The sequence below is a fragment of the Oncorhynchus nerka genome, linkage group LG13 (assembly GCF_034236695.1).
Source record: "Oncorhynchus nerka isolate Pitt River linkage group LG13, Oner_Uvic_2.0, whole genome shotgun sequence".
NCBI classification, from domain to species: Eukaryota; Metazoa; Chordata; class Actinopteri; order Salmoniformes; family Salmonidae; genus Oncorhynchus; species Oncorhynchus nerka.
The window spans coordinates 80,722,596-80,746,145 of NC_088408.1; the positions used below are offsets into that span (position 1 = coordinate 80,722,596).

The window sequence follows — 23,550 nt, forward strand, 5'->3', positions numbered from 1 at the left end:
AGACTCACCTACGATGAGGCCCACCTCACACAGTGGGTCCTCGTAGCCACATGTCATCATGGTGCCCACCGTATCATTCACCACGGCAACCACGTCCAGGTCAAACTCCTACAAAAACATCAACACGAAGAAGTACAGATCACTAACATGGAACAGTGTGCTATAATCAGAGAATTTCAGATTTGAGACTGGTATACTAACATCAAATTCCAAAATGGTTACGACGGTGTACTTTCATGGTATCATATTACATTTTTAAAGGATTTGAGATCCTACTGTTTTGTTTCTGGGCAGTGTAGGATTTTGAGAAAGCCCAGTCAATAGGTGTGACCTCTGACCTCTCTGCGGTAGATAGCATCCTTCAGTAGAGTGACAACATCCTCCCCCTCGCAGCCAGTAGCTTTGAAACCCTTGGTCCACTTTAGCAGGATGCCCTGGAGGAGGAGAAGGAAGAGGAATGGACATCACATTAGGACAGGCCTCTTTATCGGGCCCTTAGCAGAGTGTTGATTAGTCGGAAACCTAAGACATGAAGGCCAGCCTTGGCACGTGAGGGTATTTGTTTTGGAACGCCAAGGTTTGGCAAGCCACCCCCCTCCCAAAAATGTATTTGTTATGTTCCAGACTTATTCTAAAATTGATTAAATTGTTTCCCCCCTTAATCTACACACAATATACCATGACAAAGCAAAAACAGGTTATACATTTTTCCTAATTTATTAAATATAAAAAACGGAAATATCACAAGGACATTGAGACTTGTCCCGAAGCCACTCCTGTGTTGTCTTGGCTGTGTGCTTAGGGTCGTTGTCCTGTTGGCAGATGAACCTTCACCCCAGTCTGATGTCCTGAGCGCTCTTGAGCAGGTTTTCAACAAGGATCTCTGTACTTTCCTCCATTCATATTTGCCTCGATAATGACTAGTCTCCCAGTCCCTGTTGCTGAAAAACCCCACAGCATAATGCTGCCACCACCGTGCTTCACCGTAGGGATGGTGTCAGGTTTCCTAAAGACGTGATGCTTGGCATTCAGGCCAAAGAGTTCAATCTTTATTTCATCAGACCAGAGATTCTTGTTTCTCATGGTCCGAGAGTATTTAGGTGCCTTTTGGCTAACTCCAAGTGAGCTGTCATGTGCCTTTTACTGATGAGTGGCTTCCTTCTGGCCACTCGACCATAAAGGCCACAGAGGAACTCTAGAGCTCTGTCAAGAGTGACCATCGGGTTCTTGGTCACCTCCCTGACCAAGGACTTTTTCCCCTGATCGCTCAGTTTGACCAGGCGGCCAGCTCTAGGAAGAGTCTTGGTGGTTGCAAACTTCTTCCATTTATGAATGATGGTGGCCACTGTGTTCTTGGGGACCTTCAATGCTGCAGACATTTTTTGGTACCATTACCCTGATATGTGCCTCGACACAATCCTGTCTCGAAGCTCTACGGACAATTCCTTTGACCTCATGGCTTGGTTTTTGCTCTGACATGCACTGTCAACTGTGGGACCTTATATAGACAGGTGTGTGCCTTTATTTAAACATTTTCTAATTAAATAAATGTATTTAATTTAACCTTCATTTAACTAGGCAAGTCAGTTAGTCAGTTAAGAACAAAATCTTATTTACACTTTTTAATTTCACCTTTATTTAACCAGGTAGGCTAGTTGAGAACAAGTTCTCATTTGCAACTGCGACCTGGCCAAGATAAAGCAAAGCAGTTTGACACATACAACAACACAGAGTTAAACATGAAATAAACAAACATACAGTCAATAATACATTAGAAAACGTCTATATACAGTGTGTGCAAATGAGGTAGGATAAGGGAGGTAAGACAATAAATAGGCCATGGTGGCGAAGTAAATACATTATAGCAATTAAACACTGGAACGGTAGATGTGGAGAGAATATATATATATATATAGCAGAGATACTAGGGTGCCAAGGAGCAAGATAAATAAATAAATACAGTATGCGGATGGGGTAGTTGGATGGGCTATTTACAGATGGGCTATGTACAGGTGCGGTGATCTGTGAGCTACTCTGACAGCTGGTGCTTGAAGTTAGAGAGAGAGATATGAGTCTCCGGCTTCAGTGATTTTTGCAGTTCGTTCCAGTCATTGGCAGCAGAGAACTGGAAGGAAAGGCGGCCAAAGGAAGAATTGGCTTTGGGGGTGACCAGTGAGATATACCTACTGGAGCGCATGCTACGGGTGGGTGCTGCTATGGTGACCAGTGAGCTGAGATAAGGCGGGGCTTTACCTAGCAGAGACTTGTAGATGACCTGGAGCTAGTGGGTTTGGCAACGAGTATGAAGCGAGGGTCAGCCAACGAGAGCGTACAGGTCGCAGTGGTGGGTACTATACAGGGCTTTGGTGACAAAACGGATGGCACTGTGATAGACTGCATCCAATTTGTTGAGTATAGTGTTGGAGGCTATTTTGTAAATGACATCACCGAAGTCAAGGATCGGTAGGATGGTCAGTTTTACGAGCATGAGTGAAGGATGCTTTGTTGCAAAATAGGAAGCCGATTAAAGATTTTATTTTGGATTGGAGATGCTTAATGTGAGACTGGAAGGAGAGTTTACAGTCTAACCAGACACACCTAGGTATTTATAGTTGTCCACATATTCTAAGTCAGAACCGTCCAGAGTAGTGATGCTGGACGTGCGGGCAGTGATCGGTTGAAGAGCATGCATTTAGTTTTACTTGCTTTTAAGAGCAGTTGGAGGCCACGGAAGGAGAGCTGTATGGCATTGAAGCTCGTCTGGAGGTTAGTTAACACAGTGTCCAAAGAAGGGCCAGAGGTATACAGAATGGTGTCGTCTGCTTAGAGGTGGATCAGAGAATCCCCAGCAGCAAGAGCGACAATGACACCCTACCCCGGCCAAACCCAAACCCGGACGACGCGGGGCCAATTGTGCGCCGCCCTATGGGACTCCCAATCATAGCCGGTTGTGATATAGCCTGGAATCGAACCAGGGTTTGTAGCACACAGTGCCTTAGACCTCTGCGCCACTCGGGAGCCCCAAGTCATGTCCAATCTATTGAATTTACCACAGGTTGACTCCAATAAAGTTGTAGAAACATCAAGGATGATCAATGGATACAGAATGCACCTGAGTTCATTTCAAGTCTCATAGCAAAGGGTCTGAATACTTGGTATTTCTGTTTCTTATTGTTAATACATTTGCAAAAATGCTTTGTCATCATGGGGTATTGTCTGTAGATTGCTGAGGATTTGACAAAAAAATATATTTTAGAATAAGGCTGTAATGTAACAAAATGTGGAAAAAGTCAAGGGGTCTGAATACTTTCCGAAGGCACTGTATATACAGTTCCAGTCAAAAGTTTGGACACACCTACTCATTCCAGGGTTTTTCTTTATTTGAACTATTTTCTACAATGTATAATAACAGTGAGGACAAATACTTATTTTCCACCATAATTTGCAAATTAATTAATTAAAAATCCCACAATGTGATTTTCTGGATTTTATTTTCTCATTTTGTCTGTCATTGTTGAAGTGTAGCTATGATGAAATTTACAGGCCTCTCTCATCTTTTTAAGTGGGAGAACTTGCACAATTGGTGGCTGACTAAATACTTTTTTGCCCCACTGTACTTCCGTTCAAAGGTTTGGGGTCACTTAGAAATGTCCTTGTTTTTGAAAGAAAAGCACATTTTTTGTCCATTAAAATGACATCAAATTGATCAAAAATACAAGGTAGAAATTGTTAATGTTGTAAATGACTATTGTAGCTGGAAACGGTTTTGAATGGATTATCTACATAGGAGTAGAGGCTCATTATCAGCAACCATCACTCCTATGTTCCAATGGCACATCATGTTAGCTCATCGAAGTTTATAATTTTAAAAGGCTTATTGATCATTAGAAAACCCTTTTGCAATTATGTTAGCACAGCTGTAAACTGTTGTGCTGATTAAAGAGGCAATTAAACTGGCCTTCTTTAGACTAGTTGAGTATCTGGAGCATCAGCATTTTTGAGTTCGATTACAGGCTCAAAATGGCCAGAAACAAATAACTTTCTTCTGAAACTCGTCAGTCTATTCTTGTTCTGAGAAATTAAGGCTATTCCATGCGAGAAATTGCCCAAAAACTGAAGATCTCGTACAACGCTGTGTACTACTCACAGAACAGAACAGCACAAACTGGCTCTAGCCAGAATAGAAAGAGGAGTGGGAGGCGCGGTGCACAACTGAGCAAGAGGACAAGTACATTAGAGTGTCTAGTTTGAGAAACAGATGCCTCACAAGTCCTCAACTGGCAGCTTCATTAAATAGTACCCGCAAAACACCAGTCTCAAAGTCAACAGTAGAAGAGGCGACTCCGGGATGCTGGCCTGAAAAGCAGAGTTCCTCTGTCCAGTGTCTGTGTTCTTTTTCCCCATCTTAATATTTTATTTTTATTGGCCAGTCTGAGATATGGCTTTTTCTTTGTTTCTTGACCTAAGAGTTGAGGAGAGACTTACTGCATCACTTCTTCATTTTATAAGAAACGTTCATGTGTTGAAAATCCCAAATTGTTTGCATAGTCAACTTACACACAGCTCTGACACACACACACTTACCCCACCAGAAAAGATTAAGATGGGCAAAAGAACACAGACACTGGACAGAGGAATATAAATTTGTTTTACTGAAGGACCGTTCTGTTTGCGCTCTCTGTTGTAAAACTGTTGTTTGTTGGACATTAATTGTATGGCGTCATTTTGAAACGAGACATGGGAAAAACTTCATGGATGAGGCGGACAAGGCTGAAGGAATCAAAAGGGCAGTGTCCAGGTATGAAAAGCAAAGCAGTGTGTTTACAAATCTACATGCAGTCAAAAATCAAGCTACAGAGGAGAGCTACAAAGTTGATCAGTGCTTTGCTAAACATGGAAAACCATTTACTAATGGAGAATATATCAAGGAGGCTTTACTTAGTAGTTCCCAGGCTTAATTGGATGGATTGCCTAACAAAGCCAAAATCATCTCAAAGACATGCCTGTCTCCAGAACTGTTGAAGGGTGCGTTACGGAGATGGTTGAAAATGTAAAGGAACAGCAAACTGTAGCGTTGAAAGATGCACCTATGTTTAGTGTGGCCCCTGATGAGAGAGTGGATGTGAATGATATTCCACGTCTGACGGTTGTTGCAAGATACTGTGACCCAGAGCAGGTATGTGAGGAGCTGCTTGGTCTATAACCCATGCATGGTACTACTAAAGGGGAAGATGTAGCAAAAGCATTCACAGATCATTTTGAGGAGAGGTGTCGATATTAAAAACATCTCGCTCGCATCTCGCTATGCAGGCTGACCCAGGTCGCCAGTTGAACGGTGTTTCCTCAGACACATTGGTGTGGCTGGCTTCCGGGGTTAAGCTGGCAGGTGTTAAGGAGCATGGTTTGGCGGGTCATGTTTCGCCTCTCCCAAGCCTGTTGGGGAGTTGTAGTGATGAGACAAGATCGAAATTGGGGAGAAATGGGGTGTAAAAAAAAAGAAAATGTCACTATCATTCACCAAGAGAAACTGTGTTCCAAGATCAAGCCTGTGGTGCTGATGGACAGCACCTCTCTTTAGTGAGCTATGGAATTCTTCCATTTGTGGGCAATTAGATATTCAATAGACACAATTAGTTGTAATGCACATATGAAAATCCTAACTGGCATGCAGATCGTTAGAAATGGTAGGGTAAATTGTAAATTGGCACCCCACACAAAAAAGGTCCATGCTATGTCAGGATCACAGGCTACAGGCACCTAGAGCATGGGTGAATAGACCATTTGTTGCACTCCAACCACTCCTGTCAACACTTGTCCTTCCAAGCGTTGCCCTGGGAATGATGAGGTGCAGACAGAGCACGATGAGTGTTCTCTAGTCTTCTCAACGTTTTGTCTGTGAGAGTTTCAGCAGTAGTGGGTCAATCGATAAAAAAACGATTGAAATGCATTGCTTTTTGTGTATGTGTGGTGTGTATATGTGGTGTGTGTGTGTGTGTTTTGTGTGGTGTCTGTGTGTGTGTGTGTGTGGGGTGTGTATATGTGGTGTCTGTGTGTGTGTGCTTTGTTACCTGGTCCAGTTTGCTCTGATGGCAGGGGAAGGAGAAGGTGAAGCCGAGGGGCAAGGACGCTCCTTTCATACCCATGTACTCCAGGAAGTCAGCGATGCAGTGCACTATGTGGTCAAACAGCTGACAGGGAGAGAGAGAACAGAAAGAGAAGGAGAGAACAAGAGAGATGACAGAGAGAAAGAGAAATAGAAAATAGTGAGTGAGAAAGAGAGAAAAGATAGATCAAATTACCAATGCAGTGGACTGGGAATGAGTGACGACGGTGGTGACGACATAGTGAATTGACAGACGGTGGTTTAGCCTATTTGAACTTGACTGGCGCAGCCCAGTAACGAATGGAGTAGGGCAGCACACGAGTGACATTCCGAGTAATCTTCCCATTCCTATTTACTTTAGCTTATTTCAATAAATAGCCTGTGTTGTACAGGCCTACAGAACGCAAGAGAGGAATGTAGGCTAGACAGCAGAGAATTCCACCAAAGCAGCACAAAATGTCCATTCAGAAAATATTGTTTCTCTTTCTCTCTCTCTGTCGAATGCATGGGCCTTATAGCCTAAACTTGTACATGTTTTATAACTGACACTCCTTAACTATAGTGTCTAGCTGTTAAAAAAAACATTGGCTATATTCCCTTCTCTCCATTCAATATGAATATGACCTTTGGGCAAGGCTACGCTTTCCATCGTTTTATGCATGCACGGCTTTCTCCAGACCAAACAATGAATGAATCTAACAACGTTCCATCTCAAAGTTGTTTGAATATCCTAAAAACGTATGGTAGCCATGGGACTGATAATGAAAGAGAACAAACCATATCAATGGCCTATGGAAAAATATAATGACAAGTTAAATCAAGTTTAAATGATCAGTGCAGGGTGAAAAAATCCCTCCATGTGAGGTTAAAATCTAAATGGCCAATAACCTCTCCTCCTACACCTATCATAAAAACTTGAAGACAAATGAAAGTTATGAACAGCAACTTATTTCCCAAATATTTGAATAGCCTAAGAAGGTACTGTTGTCCTACAGTTGTCGCTTTCAAAGAGAACAAGAATATAATCCTCAAGTCTCATCTTTCAAAATACATAGAGTCCTTTTAATTTACAGCATTTCTCACACACAGACAACCTAAAGTTCCCAAATTAGCAGGAGGAATTGGGGGAAACTTCATTGCACGAGGTGCTCAAGTTCAGAACGGCTGTCAGTGAAAACCTGGTTTACCTCCTCTCCAGTGCCCTGCATGGCCTCCTGGGGAATGGAGTAGATCTTGTTGTGCATCTCCACACTGCTTCTCTTCCCGCGCCGCACACGCACCAGCAGAACCCGGAAGTTGGTCCCTCCCAGGTCCAGGGCCAAGAATTCACCGCTCTCTGATGAGTTCAATAGGCACAATGGGGAGAGAAGTTAAGAAAGTAAGATAACACTCCAAAATGATATTTAGCAGTTTGGGGGTTATGTGCCTTGTTAAGGACCACAACAGCAGTAGGTGCTCACATCCTAATGTACATTTTGTCAGCCATGGATTTACAACCGCTGAGCTTTTGATTGCTGGCCCATCTCTCTAACCCAGGGGTGTCAAACTAATTTAGTTCATTTATGAACATTTGAACATCTTGGTCATGTTCTGTTATAATCTCTACCCGGCACAGCCAGAAGAGGACTGGCCACCCCACATAGCCTGGGGTTTCTTTAAACAAGGCTTTTACACCTGCATTGTTTGCTGTTTGGGGTTTTAGGCTGGGTTTCTGTACAGCACTTTGAGATATCAGCTGCTATATAAATAAAAATTTGATTGGGTCTTAAACAATACTGAAAATGTATTACATTTCCTCGCTGTCAATAATTGTATAAAGATCGTCCTCTATCCATTGTTTTTGGAATTTTCTATGCTCCCTGACTGTCTAGCTTTCATTTAGGTGACTATTAGCGAGCTAGACACAATCAAGAAACTGTATTATAATTATTATTATAATTTCTAATTCGATTTGGTTTTAATAATTTGAAAGTATATTGAGTTTGTGTTTTTATTTGTAACAGCTTAAGGCTTTCTTCTCAGTTTCCTGCTATAGCCCTGCCAAGGACATCCATCTATTTTCAAGGATTTTCAAGGCCCATCAGTAGCTTATGGCTCCCTCTCCTACCATACACACATGCAGAATCCCGATTCCTATCCCGATTCTTCGCGTCCCCTGTCCTCACCTCCTAAAAACCCATTGGATGAGGTCAGAGGTCCCTCCCCTCTGACTTTCTAATCCAATTGGTTTTGAAAAGCGGGCAAGGAGAGACTACATGAGGAATCAAGAAAATGCCATTGAGATTCTCCCACAGATAACACCCCTCTCCCTCCTCTCTCCATCTTCTCTTCTCTTGACCCTGTACCTGTGCCGTTGGGCATGGAGCGAACAAAGGTGGGCAGCATCTTGACGGTGGCCTGGTCATGACTCTCCTTGGCCAAGCCTCTGTTCATCTCCTCTCCCATACGCCTTTTCACGTCCAGCAGCTGCTCCTGGCTCAGACGCAGAGCGTCCAGGATACGCTGCCGCTCGGCATGCTGGATAGCCAGCCGAAACGCCACTGCTGTCACCATGGCTGCTCCCTTCCCACTTCCGTCCTCCGAGCGCAGGAAACGTACATCGCAATCCGGCACCAGCCGCCGCACCATCTTGTGGAGCCGCCGCGCAAACCTGGGAGAGGAGGTACAACTTTATTTTAAGCTTATTAAACATTATTAAAAGGCTCATTAGCTATTAGTAAACTGTTTGTAAATTAAATATATTTGATCATGTTTCAGTTACTAGTGAATACATGTACAGTACCAGTCAAAAGTTTGGACACCTACTCATTCAAGGGTTTTTCTTTATTTTTACTATTTTCTACATTGTAGAATAATAGTGAAGAATTCATATGGAATCATGTAGTAACCAAAAAAGTGTTCAACAAATCAAAATATATTTGAGATTTTAGATTCTTGAAAGTAGCCACCCTTTGCCTTGACAGCCTTGCACACTCTTGGCATTCTCTCAACCAGCTTCATGAGGTAGTCACCTGCAATGCATTTCAAGTAACATATGCCTTGTTAAAAGTGAATTTGTGGAATTTCTTCCCTTCTTAATGCGTTTGAGGCAATCAGTTGGGTTGTGACAGGGTAAGGGTGGTATACAGAAGATAGCCCAATTTGGCAAAAGACCAAGTCCATATTATGGCAAGAACAGCTCAAATAAGCAAAGAGAAACAACAGTCCATCATTACTTTAAGAAAGGAAGGTCAGTCAATACGGAACATTTCAAGAACTTTGAAAGTTTTCAAGTGGGGTAGCAAAAACCATCAAGCACTATGATGAAACTGGCTCTCATTAGGACCGCCACAGGAAAGGAAGACCCAAAGTTACCTACGCTGCAGAGGATAAGTTCATTAGAGTTACCAGCCTCAGAAATTGCAGACCAAATAAATGCTTCAGAGTTCACGTAACAGACCGGTGGAAGAAGCCAGACCGGTGGAAGAATGTTGGAGTGCTTCATCAGATGACCTGGCCACCATAATCACCCAACCTCAACCAAATTGAGATGGTTTGGGATGAGTTGGACCGCAAACTGAAGGAAAAGGAGACAACAGCGCTCAGCATATGTGGGAACTCTTTCAAGTCTGTTGGAAAAACATTCCAGGTAAACCTGGTTGAGAGAATGCCAAGAGCTGTCATCAAGGCAAAGGGTGGCTACTTTGAAGAATCTCAAATATAAAATATATTTTGATTTGTTGAACAATGTTTTGGTTACTACATGATTCCATATGTGTTATTTCATAGTTTATGTCCTCACTGTTATTACACATTGTAGAAAATAGTAAAAATAAAGAAAAATCCTTGAATGAGTAGGTGTGTCCAAACTTTTGACTGGTACTGTATATACAGTGCCTTCGGAAAGTATTCAGACCCCTTGACTTTTTCCACATTTTGTTACGTTATAGCCTTATTCTAAAATGGATAAAACAAACAAATTGTTCAGAGTAGACTGTGTGAATCAGCTCAAAATTGCTGCAAAGAAACCACTACTAAAGGACACCAATAATACGAAGAGACTTGTTTGGGCCAAGATGAGCAATCGACATTAAGTCCAAATTTGAGAATTTGGGTTCCAACCGCCCTGTGTTTGTGAGACACAGAGTAGGTGAACGTTGATCGCCGCATGTGTGGTTCCCACCATGAAGCATGGAGGAGGAGGTGTGATGGTGTGGGGGTTCTTTGCTAGTGACACTGTCAGTGATTTATTTAGAATTCCAGGCACACTTAACCAGCATGGCTACCACAGCATTCTGCAGCGATATGCCATCCCATCTGGTTTGCGCTTAGTGGCACGGTCATTTGTTTTTCCACAGGACAATGACCCAACACTGCTCCAGGCTGTGTAAAGGCTATTTGACCAAGAAGGAGTGATGGAGTGCTGCATCAGATCACCCAACCTGAACCCAATTGAGATGGTTTGGGATGAGTTGGACCGCAAACTGAAGGAAAAGCAGCCAACAAGTGCGCAGCATATGTGGGAACTCCTTCAAGACTGTTGGAAAAGCATTCCAGGTGAAGCTGGTTGAGAGAATGCCAAGAGTGTGCAAAGCTGTGATCAAGGCAAAGGGTGGCTACTTTGAATCTAACATCTTGTAAGGATCTGGGTGTAGCTGGTGCAGAGGAGTCAGGCGCAGGACAGCAGAGATGAGTAACACAAGGAACTTTACTCAATTTCCAAATACATGAAGTAATACCAGGCCCACAATCATCAGACCGAACTTACAATAAAGTATTCACGCACAAAAAACGTGGGGAAAACAGAGGGTTAAATAATGAACATGTAATTGGGGAATTGAAACCAGGTGTGTAAAACAAAGACAAAACAAATGGAAAATGAAAAGTGGATCGGCGATGGCTAGAAGGCCAGTGACGCCGCCCGCCGAACGCCGCCCGAACAAGAAGAGGCACCAACTTCGGCGGAAGTCGTGACACATCTAAAATATATTGTGATTTGTTTAACATTGTTTTGGTTACTACATGATTCCATGTGTTATTCAATTATTTTGATGTCTTCCCTATTATTCTACAATGTAGAAAATAGTAAAATAAAGAAAAACCCTTGAATGAGTAGGTGTGTCCAAACTTTTAACTGGTACTGTATGTATAAGCCATTTCCTACTTGGTCTTGTAATTTTAACTGGCACTTGAGATGTAAGGGTCAACTCCATTGTAATTTCCCTCATCCACTATGTAATTTAGTTAAGTCTATTCTAGGAGAATTGCTCTGAGTAGTCATGCTCTCAGGGAGGTGTAGATTGAAACTCAGGGAGGTGTAGATTGTTGTCAAGTTGAGTTGGAATTCATTAAAATGAAACTCGACAACGTCCATAGCATTTCATTTTTAATGTCCTGAAACGACTGGAGCTGAAGTGCATTCGAGCCACATTGGAATCAGAGTTGAAGTCTACTTCCTCACTCGTCTTTAATATATATAGGGTAAAAAATTCCAAACAGTACCTTATATGACTCATGCTCAGAGTGCTGTGAATCTCAGGGAGGTGTAGATTGTTTGAGTATCAAGTTGAGTTGGAATTTATTCATATAAAACTTGACAATGTGCAATAGCATTTCATTTTTTGAGTCATGACCACATAGGCAAATTACAGTTGGCCCAGAACAGAGCAGCACGACCGGCCCTTAAATGTAAACATAGGGCTTATATCAAGAACATGCATGTCAATCTCTCCTGGCTCAAAGTAGAGGAGAGATTGAACAGTGCTTTCAACATGTCAAACAGCTAACCCACAGCTCAGACACCCATGCATACCCCACAAAACATGCCACCAGGGGTCTTTTCACAGTTCCCAAGTCCAGAACAGAGGCTAGGAAACACACAGTATTATATAGAGCCATGACTACATGGAACTCTCCTCCACCTCAGGTAACTCAAGCTAGCAGTAAAATCAGATAAAAATATATTTTAAAAAACAGTTAAAACAACCTCACGGGGGATCACGTGACCCTTGAAGAGTTGGCCGCATGAACTAAGAGCTCCGCACAAGTAGTTTCCAATTCCTAATCTTACCTCCACTCCAAGTTCAAACTCATTTAGCTTTAGTAAAAAAAGTCATGGCGGCTACAAAAGGCGACACTACAGGTGACATTTTTACCCGGACTCGAGCATTAGCGACGGAAAAAGCCTCCAAGAAGAAGCTAGCTTCAGAAAAAGCTAGCGCCATTAGCCAGGAGCAAGAGGACCCGCTCCCCCCCGAGGCCCAACGAATGCCAACCTCGCACTCTGTCGAAGACATCCTTTCTGAGTTGAGATCCCAACGTACAGAACTAAACACTAAATTAGATGCCATTAACTCTCAGCTCAGTGCGATAGGGGGCAAGGTGACAATCCTGGAAAACGCTTTGCCTGACATCAACAACAAGATAACCATAAACGCGGAGCGCCTGGACGAGGCGGAGGGGCGAATCCTATCCATGGAAAACTTATTGACAGATGCCGTGGAAACAATAGCATATGCTAAAAAGAAAATAGAGCATCTGGAAGAGAAAACAGAGGACCTGGAAAACAGGGGGCGAATGAATAATTGTGTTCTATTCAATCTGGGTGAAAAAGAAGAGGGAAACATGCCACTGATCCGCTACCTGCAAGACAAACTTCCCGAGTGGCTCCACCTGTCCACCGACAGGCCCATAGAACTTGAGAACTCAACGAGCACTGAGGCCCCCACCAGCAGCCAGACAACCACCGCGCCCAATCACCATACGTTTCCTGAGATTCACAGACAAGGAACGAGTCCTACAGGCGGCGAAAAACAACACCAAACCAAGTGGGAAACGCCAAACTCACTTTACACCAGGACCTGTAAGCTGGAATACGCCGAGAGTTTGACGAAGTGAAGAAATACTCAATTGACCGAGGCATCTTCAGGGGATTCAAATACCCAAACGAGCTCAGGATTCTTCACCAAGGAGCCTTGCGACACTTCAAAACTCCCGAAGAGGCAAAACGTTTTTTGAAAGACAATCCTGGTCAATGACAAACGGACCAATGACTAAATGCGATTAATGCTATTACTAAAGGAGGTAAGACAACATATAGCCGATATCCAAAGAGCCACCCGCCCGGCTAAATGTCATTATAGCCATCTAATCTCTATTTATTTTCCTTTAGCTGAGAGGGATAGGCTCTATAGCCTAACCTAGGCCTACTAACGTTTCAGCCTACTTTTATTTCCATATTTTTGTTGATATTATTACTGTGGTTCCCTATGTCCCCTGGGGGAGGTATATGTAGGCTGGGCTATTGATTTTATTTTCTCCCTCTTTTAATGTGGTCTGGACGGGGGCTACTGTGTCATTTACTCAATGCGGGGCGGAGAGGATGAGGCATTTCTTTGGTGGGGAGGGGGGGACGTTGTGCGTTGCTAACTTTTCCCGTTTTTTTTTTTTTCGGAACACAGAATTGAGACTGAGCGGGGGGTAATAGATCCAACTGGATGTGTCGAGTTGTTTGGGAACTCGGCTGGGGTGTTCAGAGATTGTTATTTTATGTACTCCATTTATTTTCCTTTTATGTGAACGCAGCTTTAACTACTATCCACTTTTACCCAGCGATGACTTGCACTAAAGTTCGATTACTGTTCGATGACGATGACTAGTACCTTAAATCTATTGACATGGAACTGCCATGGTCTAGGGCATGCAATAAAACGGAAAAAGATACTATGTGCTCTAAAAAAGGAAAAAGCAGACATCGCGCTATTACAAGAGACACACCTCTGTGATGCTGAACATGCCAAACTCCGCAGAGCTTGGGTGGGACAGGTTTATTTCTCATCTTTCAAATCAAACAGTAGAGGCACAGCCATACTTATCCATAAAAATGTTCCATTCATAATTGACAAAAACATATCTGATCCGTAGGGGAGATTTATTTTGATAACAGGGTCACTATATGGTCAACCAATTACTATCTTAAACATATACGCCCCTAACACAGATACTCCTGCCTTCATGTCAAAAATGATAACCCTGTTCAATGAGCATTGTGTTTCCTTTGGCGTGGAGATTTTAATTGTACCCTTAACCCAACCCTAGACAAATCATCTCAAGTCCCCACCACAAATCCTAGATCTGCAAAGATGTTGAACTCTCTTACTAAAGAGATGGGACTGATAGACATCTGGAGAGAGACTAATAGCTCATCTATGGACTATACATACTACTCTAATGTCCATAACACCTACTTCCGTATAGATTACATTTTTATCCCAAAGAGTTTATTAATAAATTCAGCCACATGTACAATCGGACCCATAGCACTTTCAGATCACGCCTTTGTCCACCTCCGCTTTGACCTCTGCAAAAACATCCCGAGGTCAAAGAGCTGGAAATTCAACACCTCCATGCTATCAAACAAAGCGTTCCATACATTGGTAACTACATGGATAGACAACTACACACAAGACAACAAAGATTCTCCTGTTTCTCTGGCCACAATGTGTGACGCTGCTAAAGCCACACTATGAGGTCATCTAATTGCATATGCTTCCTCTAAGAAAAAAGCAATGGAAGCACACAGGCTAGATTTTGAGAGGGAGCTGGAATGCTGTGAAAAAAATACATAAACAATCCTGACAGCACCTCCTGGAGTCATCTTAAAGCAGCCAAAGCCAAACTAAATTTGGACTACACTTGGGAGATTAAAAAAAAAGTTTTCTTTACTAAACAGAAATACCATGAGTATAGCAATAGGCCAAGTCATGGCTATCCGAACAGCAGAGGACGAGGTCACATATGACCCAAAAAATATCAATTTAACTTTTCATGATTTTTTACTGCGAACTATATACTGTATCTCTGAGAGAAAACACACAGAGGCAAAACTCCACTCTTTCCTAGAGGGAATCTCGCTACCTAAACTATCAGAGACCGACCAAGAAGATCTCAACTCCCCCTTCACTCCTGAGGAGATCCTGGAGGCAATTACCTCCATGCCACCTAATAAGTCCCCAGGCCCAGATGGATTCCCCAGAGAGTTCTATAAAGCTTTTTGGCCCCAGCTCAGCCCTATCTTCATGCCAATGCTGGAGGATTTTTGCAAAAACGGAGTTCTCCCAGACTCAATGCACACAGCTCGCTTTACAGTGTTGCTCAAAAAGGACAAGGACCCCCTATCCTGCTCGTCCTTCCGGCCCATAAGCTTGTTGGATTTCGACTATAAAATAATTACCAAATTGCTCGCCAAAAGACTAAACACTCTTCTTCCCAAAATAATAAAAGCGGACCAAACTGGATTTATTAGAGACAGATACTCTTCTGATAACATTCGCCGTCTTTTTGATATTATTGATCAAGTAAACGCACAAAAGACCCCTGTCCTGCTGGCTTCACTGGATGCTGAGAAGGCGTTTGACAGGATGGAGTGGAGCGGAGTGGATCCACAGTGCAAGCATTTAACAATAAAAATAGTCAAGTATGATCACATTTATAGCAAAACAAATTCTACAGTAGCTGTTTTCAAAGAATTTCTGCTGTTTTGTTTCATAGCTGGTAAATTAAATTGTACTAAGTCAAAGAACTACGAATCCTACTTAACCTATCCTACCTCGCACTGCAACACTGCCTGGCTGGGGGCTGTGTACACGTGAAGGGCTGAGTGAAAGCTTCATTTTTAGAAGCGCTGTGCACAGGTATAAAAAGGGGGATGTTTTGCAGTGGCAGGGAGACTAGTCAGGATAGAGGGAAAGATGAACGGCGCAAAGTACAAAGAGATCCTTGATCAAAACCTGCTCCAGAGTGCTCAAGACCTCAGACTTGGGCGAAGGTTCACCTTCCAACAGGACAACGACACTAAGCACACAGCCAAGACAATGCAGGAGTGGCTTCGGGACAAGTCTCTGAATGTCCTTGAGTGGTGCCGGTGGCTGAATCAAGAGTGGTGATGGGGGTTGCCTTAATCGACATCTTTGGCGCCCTGGGAGCAGTTGTTATTGGGGGTTAAGTGCCTTGCTCAGGGTCAGAATTACATTTACAGACATGTCGGCGATACAATCCAGCAACCTTTCGGGTTAGTGGCCCAATACTCCTACCCGCCAGGCTACCTTACTAGTAATAAATGTATTATTGTTTTAGAAACTTTACAAAGCATGTTCATCCGTTTTTTTTGTTTGTTGGTGAAATTTTAGCAACAACAAAAAAATTTTGGAAGGTAATAAATCTTTTATCTACCTACCACAGTGGTTGGTGGACCAAGCATTTTTTAGGCCCTGGGCTCAAGGAAAAACATAATAAAACATATCATTTGGAGTTATTTTTATTAAATAAACACAGAGTGATGTATTAGACATACAGTGATGACTTAAAAATAATAATTAAAGACTGCATGGGAGCTTTAAGATCGGAGGGTCAGTTCCACTGTAATTACACTGTGCAGTCTAGTTTAGTTCATTCTAATAGCAATGAGAGTATGTCTTCTATACTTCAGTGAGTAGTGCTTCAGAGTAGATTATCAGAGCGCCATGTCAAGTGCAACACTTCATCTGTTCTATTCTGAATTTAAGGGAGCTGCAATGGCAGCATCATTGACCCCAACTATGTTAGAGATAACCCCAGAGTACAGTATCTCCATGCTCACACACGGAGATACACACACGCACTAATACATACGCAAGCACTCACACACACGCAACCCCACACACTCGCGCACCCCCACTCACTGTGGGTGGTTCTTGTAGACAGAGCCGTCCACTCCTATTGTTGTCCTCAGCCTCTCTGCAGCCTTGTTGTCTCTGATCTGTCTTAACACAGCAGCCAGGGTGGCAGCACACAGGTGGGCGGCCCGGGTCGACACCACCTGACACACCCTCCGAGTGGCCACGCAGTCCTCCACAGAGGGGTCCAGGCCCAGCCCCCTCAGCATCTTCTCTGCACTCACCAGACCCTCCTTGTCTCTGTCAGGAAAATAGTACCACCTCAGTTACATACCAGCTTATAAAGTATAACATTCAGTTTGGTATTTGTATGAATTACATTTACTACCTATTATCATCATCATCATCATGAACCAAGTTATATCAAGATAGGCCCACATATCGTACACACACAAAAACTACTAACTTGTCATTCTCGATGGCAGAGACAAAGCTGGTCTGGAGTTGTCCATTGGTGACGAGGTCAGGGGTGGTGTGACCCTGAAACACCATGTCCTCCTTTGCCATCTTTACTAGGATCAGACGCACCAGCTCGCCCATGTACATCCCACTGATCATCTTCTCAAACCTACACACACACAGCAGGCTGTCACACATTTACAACAACACCTGGCTAGCTGTGAGTAAATTCTGAGGGTGATACTTAACAACAAGCTGAAAATTACACTTTCAACACACAGCCAGATCTATATAGCAGCTGGAGGTTGATATCTTTTCCAGGTGGGATTGGGCAACAGACAGAGAGGACTAGTGTAATAGACAATATAGTAGAAGTAGAGGGCGGGCCAGTTGTCTGTCTGTCACTCACAGCTGTTTGCCGGGGTTGAGGGAGCCGGCGTCGATCTCCTGGTCAAAGTCTGTACGAAGATCATCCAGAGCGCCATCGTCCCCAAATGCCCCCCACTCCATGTTAACACACATCCTCCCCTCGTCCCCTTCCACCAGCTCCAGGTGACGCATCTCCTCCATGTAGCAGGCGTTGGTGCCAGTGCCTGGGGGGCATCAACAGACAACATGGTCATACTGTACTTCTTACTTACGAAGGCCTCATCACGCCATGCGGCATTTAAGGCCTCAAAAGGGCCCCTCTTCTATCTCTTTCCGTCTTGGGCTATTTTAGACACCTCTTTCCAGGCCCAGGTGAGCCCTACATTACACTAGTCTTGAGCTCGGCTCCATACTGTAATTCAAGGATTCTCTCAAATCTGGAAACTAACAGTACTCCATCTGGCCCTCCAGGCTTGGTTACAACAGAGTATCCCTGCTGTAATTTGTGCCAGCTACATTTTTGGGATGATCAGCGAAATAAATGTTTGTTTTGTTGAATAATAAACACGAGATGCTGGGTGTTTCTTTTTCAAATAGTGTTTTAAATTAAATAATTTGTATATTGAGAATGTATGACTAATCTGATGATATAAATAGTTTTTCATTTCCAGCCTGCATATAGGTTCACCTTCCCTCAACAACCACACTTCTAGGTTTATAATTGTACTAAACTTACAGACACGTTTCAACGGTAAGCTTTTCTCACCCTAATGCCAAAGCACACTTGAACATGTCACAATACAACTAGAGTAGTTCCATTATTTACATACTGATTGAGTCCTACTAATTATGTATGGAATGGGTTCCCAATGGAGGCCTTCAGTGTTCAATATGCAATTACACTCCCCTACATATTTATTTGGACAGTGAAGCTAAAACTTTTAATTTGGCTCTATACGCCAGCATTTTGAATTTGAGATCAAATGTTTTAAACAGAATGTCGCCTTCTTTTTAAGGGTAATTTTATACATGTCTGTTTTACCTTTTAGAAATAAATGCACTTTACATATATAGTCCGCCCATTTGAAGGTGTCATAAGTATTTGGACAAATTCACTTATAGTGTATTCAATTTAGTCAAAAGATTAGTATTTGGTCCCTAGCATGCAATGATATCAAGCTTGTGACTCTACAAACTTGTTGCATGCCTTTGCAATATGTTTTGGTTGTGTTTCAAATGATGTTTTCTGCAAATACAGTACCAGTCAAAAGTTTGGTCACACCTACTCATTCAAGGACTTTCTTTATTTTTGCTACTTTCTACATTTTAGAATAATAGTAAACACATCAAAACTATGAAATAACACATGGAATCATGTAGTAAACAAAAAAGGGTTAAACAAATCAAAATACATTTTGTATTCTTGAAAGTATGACAGCTTTGCACACGCTTGGTATTCTCTCACCCAGCATCACCTGGAATGTTTTTCCAACCGTCTTGAAGGAGTTCCCACATATTTTTGGCTGCCTTTCCATCACTCTACGGTCCAACTCATCCCAAACCATCTCAATTAGTTGAGGCCAGGTTATCTGATGCAGCACTCCATCACTCTCCTTCTTGGTCAAATAGCCCTTACACAGCTTGGAGGTGTGTTTTGGGTCATTGTCCTGTTGAAAAGCAAATGATAGTCCCACGAAGCACAAACCAGATAGGATGGCATATCGCTGCAGAATGCTGTGGTAGCCAAGCTGGTTACGTGTGCCTTGTATTCTAAATAAATCACAGACAGTGTCACCATCACACCTCCTCTTCCATGTTTCACAGTGGGAACCACACATGTGGTGATCATCCATTCACCTACTCTGTGTCTCACAAAGACAGAGCATTGTGCTGTTTATGACTTCAAGCCTATCAACTCCCGAGATGAGGCTGGTGTAACCGAAGTGAAATGGCTAGCTAGTTAGCGCGCGCTAATAGAGTTTCAAACGTCACTCGCTCTGAGCCTTCTAGTGGTTGTTCCCCTTGCTCTGCATGGGTAACGCTGCTTCGATGGTGGCTGTTGTCGTTGTGTTGCTGGTTCGAGCCCAGGGAGGAGAGAGGAGGGACGGAAGCTATACTGTTACACTGGCAATACTAAAGGAACCACCAGCTTTCATATGTTCTCATGTTCTGAGCAAGGAACTGAAACGTTAGCTTTCTTACATAACACATATCGCACTTTTACTTTCTTCTCCAACACTTTGTTTTTGCATTATTTAAACCAAATTGAACATGTTTCATTATTTACTTGAGGCTAAATAGATTTTATTGATGTATTATATTAAGTTAAAATAAGTGTTCATTCAGTATTGTTGTAATTGTCATTGTTACAAATAAATAATGTAAAAGAATCGGCCGATTAATCGGTATCGGCTTTTTTGGTCCTCCAATAATCGGTATCGGTATTGAAAAAATCATAATTGGTCGACCTCTACTACAACGATTATGGAAAATCATGAATGAATCCTGAATAATGATGACGGAGAAAGTTGACTGTCCAAATAAATTCATAGGGGATTTGTATATGGCAAGAACATACGGAGTGAGAAGATTGGGAGCAAGAACATTGAGTCCTATTGATTAGGCCTGTGTGTGGACTGTATCGATTAAGGGCTCAGTACCTTGTACCTCACTCAAAACATTGGAAGTGTGCCATAGGGTTGGGAGATCTCAACCTTTGTCCTATTGTGATGATGTACTCATTAGACATTGTGAAATCTACTATATGTACAAATGTATGTGGACACCCCTTCAAATTAGTGGATTCGGCTATTTCAGCTACACCCATTGTTGACAAGTGTATAAAATCGAGCCACAGCCATGCAATCTCCATAGACAAACATTGACAGAAGAATGGCCTTACTGAAGGGATCAGTGACTTTCAACGTGGCCCCATCATAGGATGCCACCTTTCCAACAAGTTAGTATGTCAAATTTCAGCCCTGCTAGAGCTGCCCAGGTAAACTGTAAGTGCTGTTATTGTGAAGTGGAAACATCTAGGAGTAACAACGGCTGAGCCGTGAAGTGGTAGGCCACACAAGCTCAAAGAAAGTGACCGCTGAGTGCTGAAGCGGGTAAAAAATAATCTGTCCTCAGTTGCAACACTCACTACCGAAATCAAACTGCCTCAGCAAGCAACATCAGCACAAGAACTGTTCGTCGGAAGCTTCATGAAATGGGTTTCCATGGCCGAGCAGCCGCACACAAGCGTCGGCTGGAGAGGTGTAAAGCTCGCCGCCATTGGACTCTGGGGCAGTAGAAACGCGTTCTCGGGAATGATGAATCATGCTTCACCATCTGGCAGTCTAATGGAGAACGCTACCTGCCCCAATGCAAATTGAGAATTGTAAAGTTTGGTGGAGGAGGAATAATGGTCTAGGGCGGTTTGTCATGGTCAGGCTAGGCCCCTTTCTTCCAGTGAAGGGAAATCTTAACTCTACAGCATATAATGACACTCTCAACAATTCTGTGCTTCTATCTTTGTGACAACAGTTTGGGGAAGGCCCTTTCCTGTTTCAGCATGACAATGCCTCCGTGAACAAAGCGAGGTCCATACAAAAAAGGTTTGTCGAGATCGTGTGGAAGAACTTGACTGGCCTGCACCCAGACCTCAACCCCATCGAACACCTTTGGGATGAATTGCGGCAGGGTAGCCTAGTGTTTACAGCGTTAGACTAGTAACCGAAAGGTTGCAAGTTCATATCCCCGAGCTGACAAGGTACATATCTGTTGTTCTGCCCCTGAACAGGCAGTTAACCCACTGTTCCTAGGCCGTCGTTGAAAATAAGAATTTGTTCTTAACGGACTTGCCTAGTTAAATAAAGGTAAATAAAATAAATTGGAACACAGACTGCAAGCCAGGCCTAATCACCCAACATCAGTGCCTGACCTCACAAATGCTCTTGTGGCTGAATGGAAGCAAGTCCCCGTAGCAATGTTCCAACATCTAGTGGAAAGCCTTCCCAGAAGAGTGGAGGCTGTTATAGCAGCAAAGAGGGGACCATCTAGATGTTTGACAAACAGGTGTCCACATATATTTGGTCATGTAGTGCGTGATGGTATCACCCCCTTTTGGCCAGCGAATTTCTTTTAAAAAATTATAATAATAATAAAACAATAAAAAAATACATCCGCAAAAACAATGGTTTTCAATAAAATGATTTGATTTGCCTTCTAGGGGGCAAGGACACCCACAGCTCAGCTAAAACCATTGACAACTGCATGCCGTTTTCAAGGGATAGTTAAATAAACTATTAGGCTGTAATATAACCTCTTGAAGAGTATAGTCAAGACCTACAAACGTCATATTATTGCATGCAAAACAATTGCACACATTTAGCTCTATCAGAGTTATACATCAAATAAGTGCATGTTTTTCATGATCAGTAAACATCTATTTAGCATTTAATTTCAGATACGTATAGTAGCCTCACAATAGTTTCAACATTGGCCAAAATGTATTGGACATTTGAGTGATATAAAAAAAAGTGAACTATACCTGACAAGTATATGAGTGGTTTATGTAACTTCCACCCTTTTGTGGGTTCTGCCTGTCATGAAGAAGGACACATTTGCCAAGGTACTGTTAGGTGATAATGTTAACTTAGCAAGCTACCGGTAGAAACGTTGTACAGTTGGCAAAACATATAGTGATAAATACACCTAAATGTACTTTTTTCCCCTAACCAATGTACAGTTGAAGTCGGAGGTTTACATACACCTCGGCCAAATGCATTTAAACTCAGTTTCCACAATTCCTGACATTTAACCCTTGGAAAAATTCCCCTTATTAGGTCAGTTAAGATCACCACTTCATTTTAAAAATGTGAAATGTCAGAATAATAGTAGAGAGAATTATTTATTTCAGCTTTTATTTCTTTCATCACATTCCCAGTGGTTCAAAAGTTTACATACACTCAATTAATATTTGGTCGCATTGCCTTTAAATTGTTTAACTTGGGTCAAACGTTTCGGGTAGCCTTCCACGACCCCAAGAATCCTTCCAAAGTTGTGGCAAAATGGCTTAAGGACAACATAGTCAAGGTATTGGGGTGGCCATCACAAAGCCCTGACCTCAATCCTATAGAACATTTGTGGGCAGAACTGAAAAAGCATGTGCGAGCAAGGAGGCCCACAAACCTGACTCAGTTACACCAGCTCTGTCAGGAGGAATGGGCCAAAACTCGAAGCTTGAATAAAAGCTGAAATAAATCAATCTCTCTACTATTATTCTGACATTTCACATTTTTTAAATAAAGTGGTGATCGTAACTGACCTAAGACAGGGAATTTTTACTAGGAATAAATGTCAGGAATTGTGAAAAACTGAGGTTATATGTATTTGGCTAAGGTGTATGTACTGTAGACTCCCGACTTCAACTGTATATATACACCTTATAATCTCCACCCGGCACAGCCAGAAGTGGACTGGCCACCCCTCATAGCCTGGTTCCTCTCTAGGTTTCCTTCTAGGTTTTGGCCTTTCTAGGGAGTTTTTCCTAGCCAACGTGCTTCAACACCTGCATTGCTTGCTGTTTGGGGTTTTAGGCTGGGTTTCTGTACAGCACTTTGAGATATCAGCTGATGTACGAGGGGCTATATATAAATACATTTTATTTTATTTGATTAGCGTGCGGTAACTAGCTAGCCATTTCACTTCAGTTACACCAGCCTCATCTCGGGAGTTGATAGGACTGAAGTCATAAACAGCGCAATGCTTGACACACAACGAAGAGCTGCTGGGAAAACGCACGAAAATGCTGTTTGAGTGAATGTTTACGCGCCTGCTTCTGTCAGATTATATGCAACGCAGGACATGCTAGATAATATCTAGTAATATCATCAACCATGTGTAGTTAACTAGTGATTATGATTGATTGTTTTTTATAAGATAAGTTTAATGCTAGCTAGCAACTTACCTTGGCTTACTGCATTCGCGTAACAGGCAGTC

The 23,550-nt window shown here is 42.6% G+C and overlaps 1 protein-coding gene across 2 annotated transcripts in view; it reads right to left on the minus strand.

Moving 5' to 3' along the window:
• LOC115140238 (hexokinase-2-like) overlaps positions 1 to 23,550 on the minus strand; it is a 79,650-nt gene that overhangs the window by 5,317 nt on the left and 50,783 nt on the right. For both annotated transcript variants that reach the window (XM_029678474.2, XM_065026756.1), the window contains 8 exons: positions 17,603 to 17,786; positions 17,201 to 17,362; positions 16,801 to 17,034; positions 8,449 to 8,753; positions 7,291 to 7,439; positions 6,069 to 6,188; positions 339 to 434; positions 9 to 108 (listed from right to left, as the gene is read on the minus strand). In XM_029678474.2, coding sequence (XP_029534334.2) covers positions 9 to 108; positions 339 to 434; positions 6,069 to 6,188; positions 7,291 to 7,439; positions 8,449 to 8,753; positions 16,801 to 17,034; positions 17,201 to 17,362; positions 17,603 to 17,786 — 1,350 coding nt within the window. The remainder of the gene's footprint in view (positions 1 to 8; positions 109 to 338; positions 435 to 6,068; positions 6,189 to 7,290; positions 7,440 to 8,448; positions 8,754 to 16,800; positions 17,035 to 17,200; positions 17,363 to 17,602; positions 17,787 to 23,550) is intronic.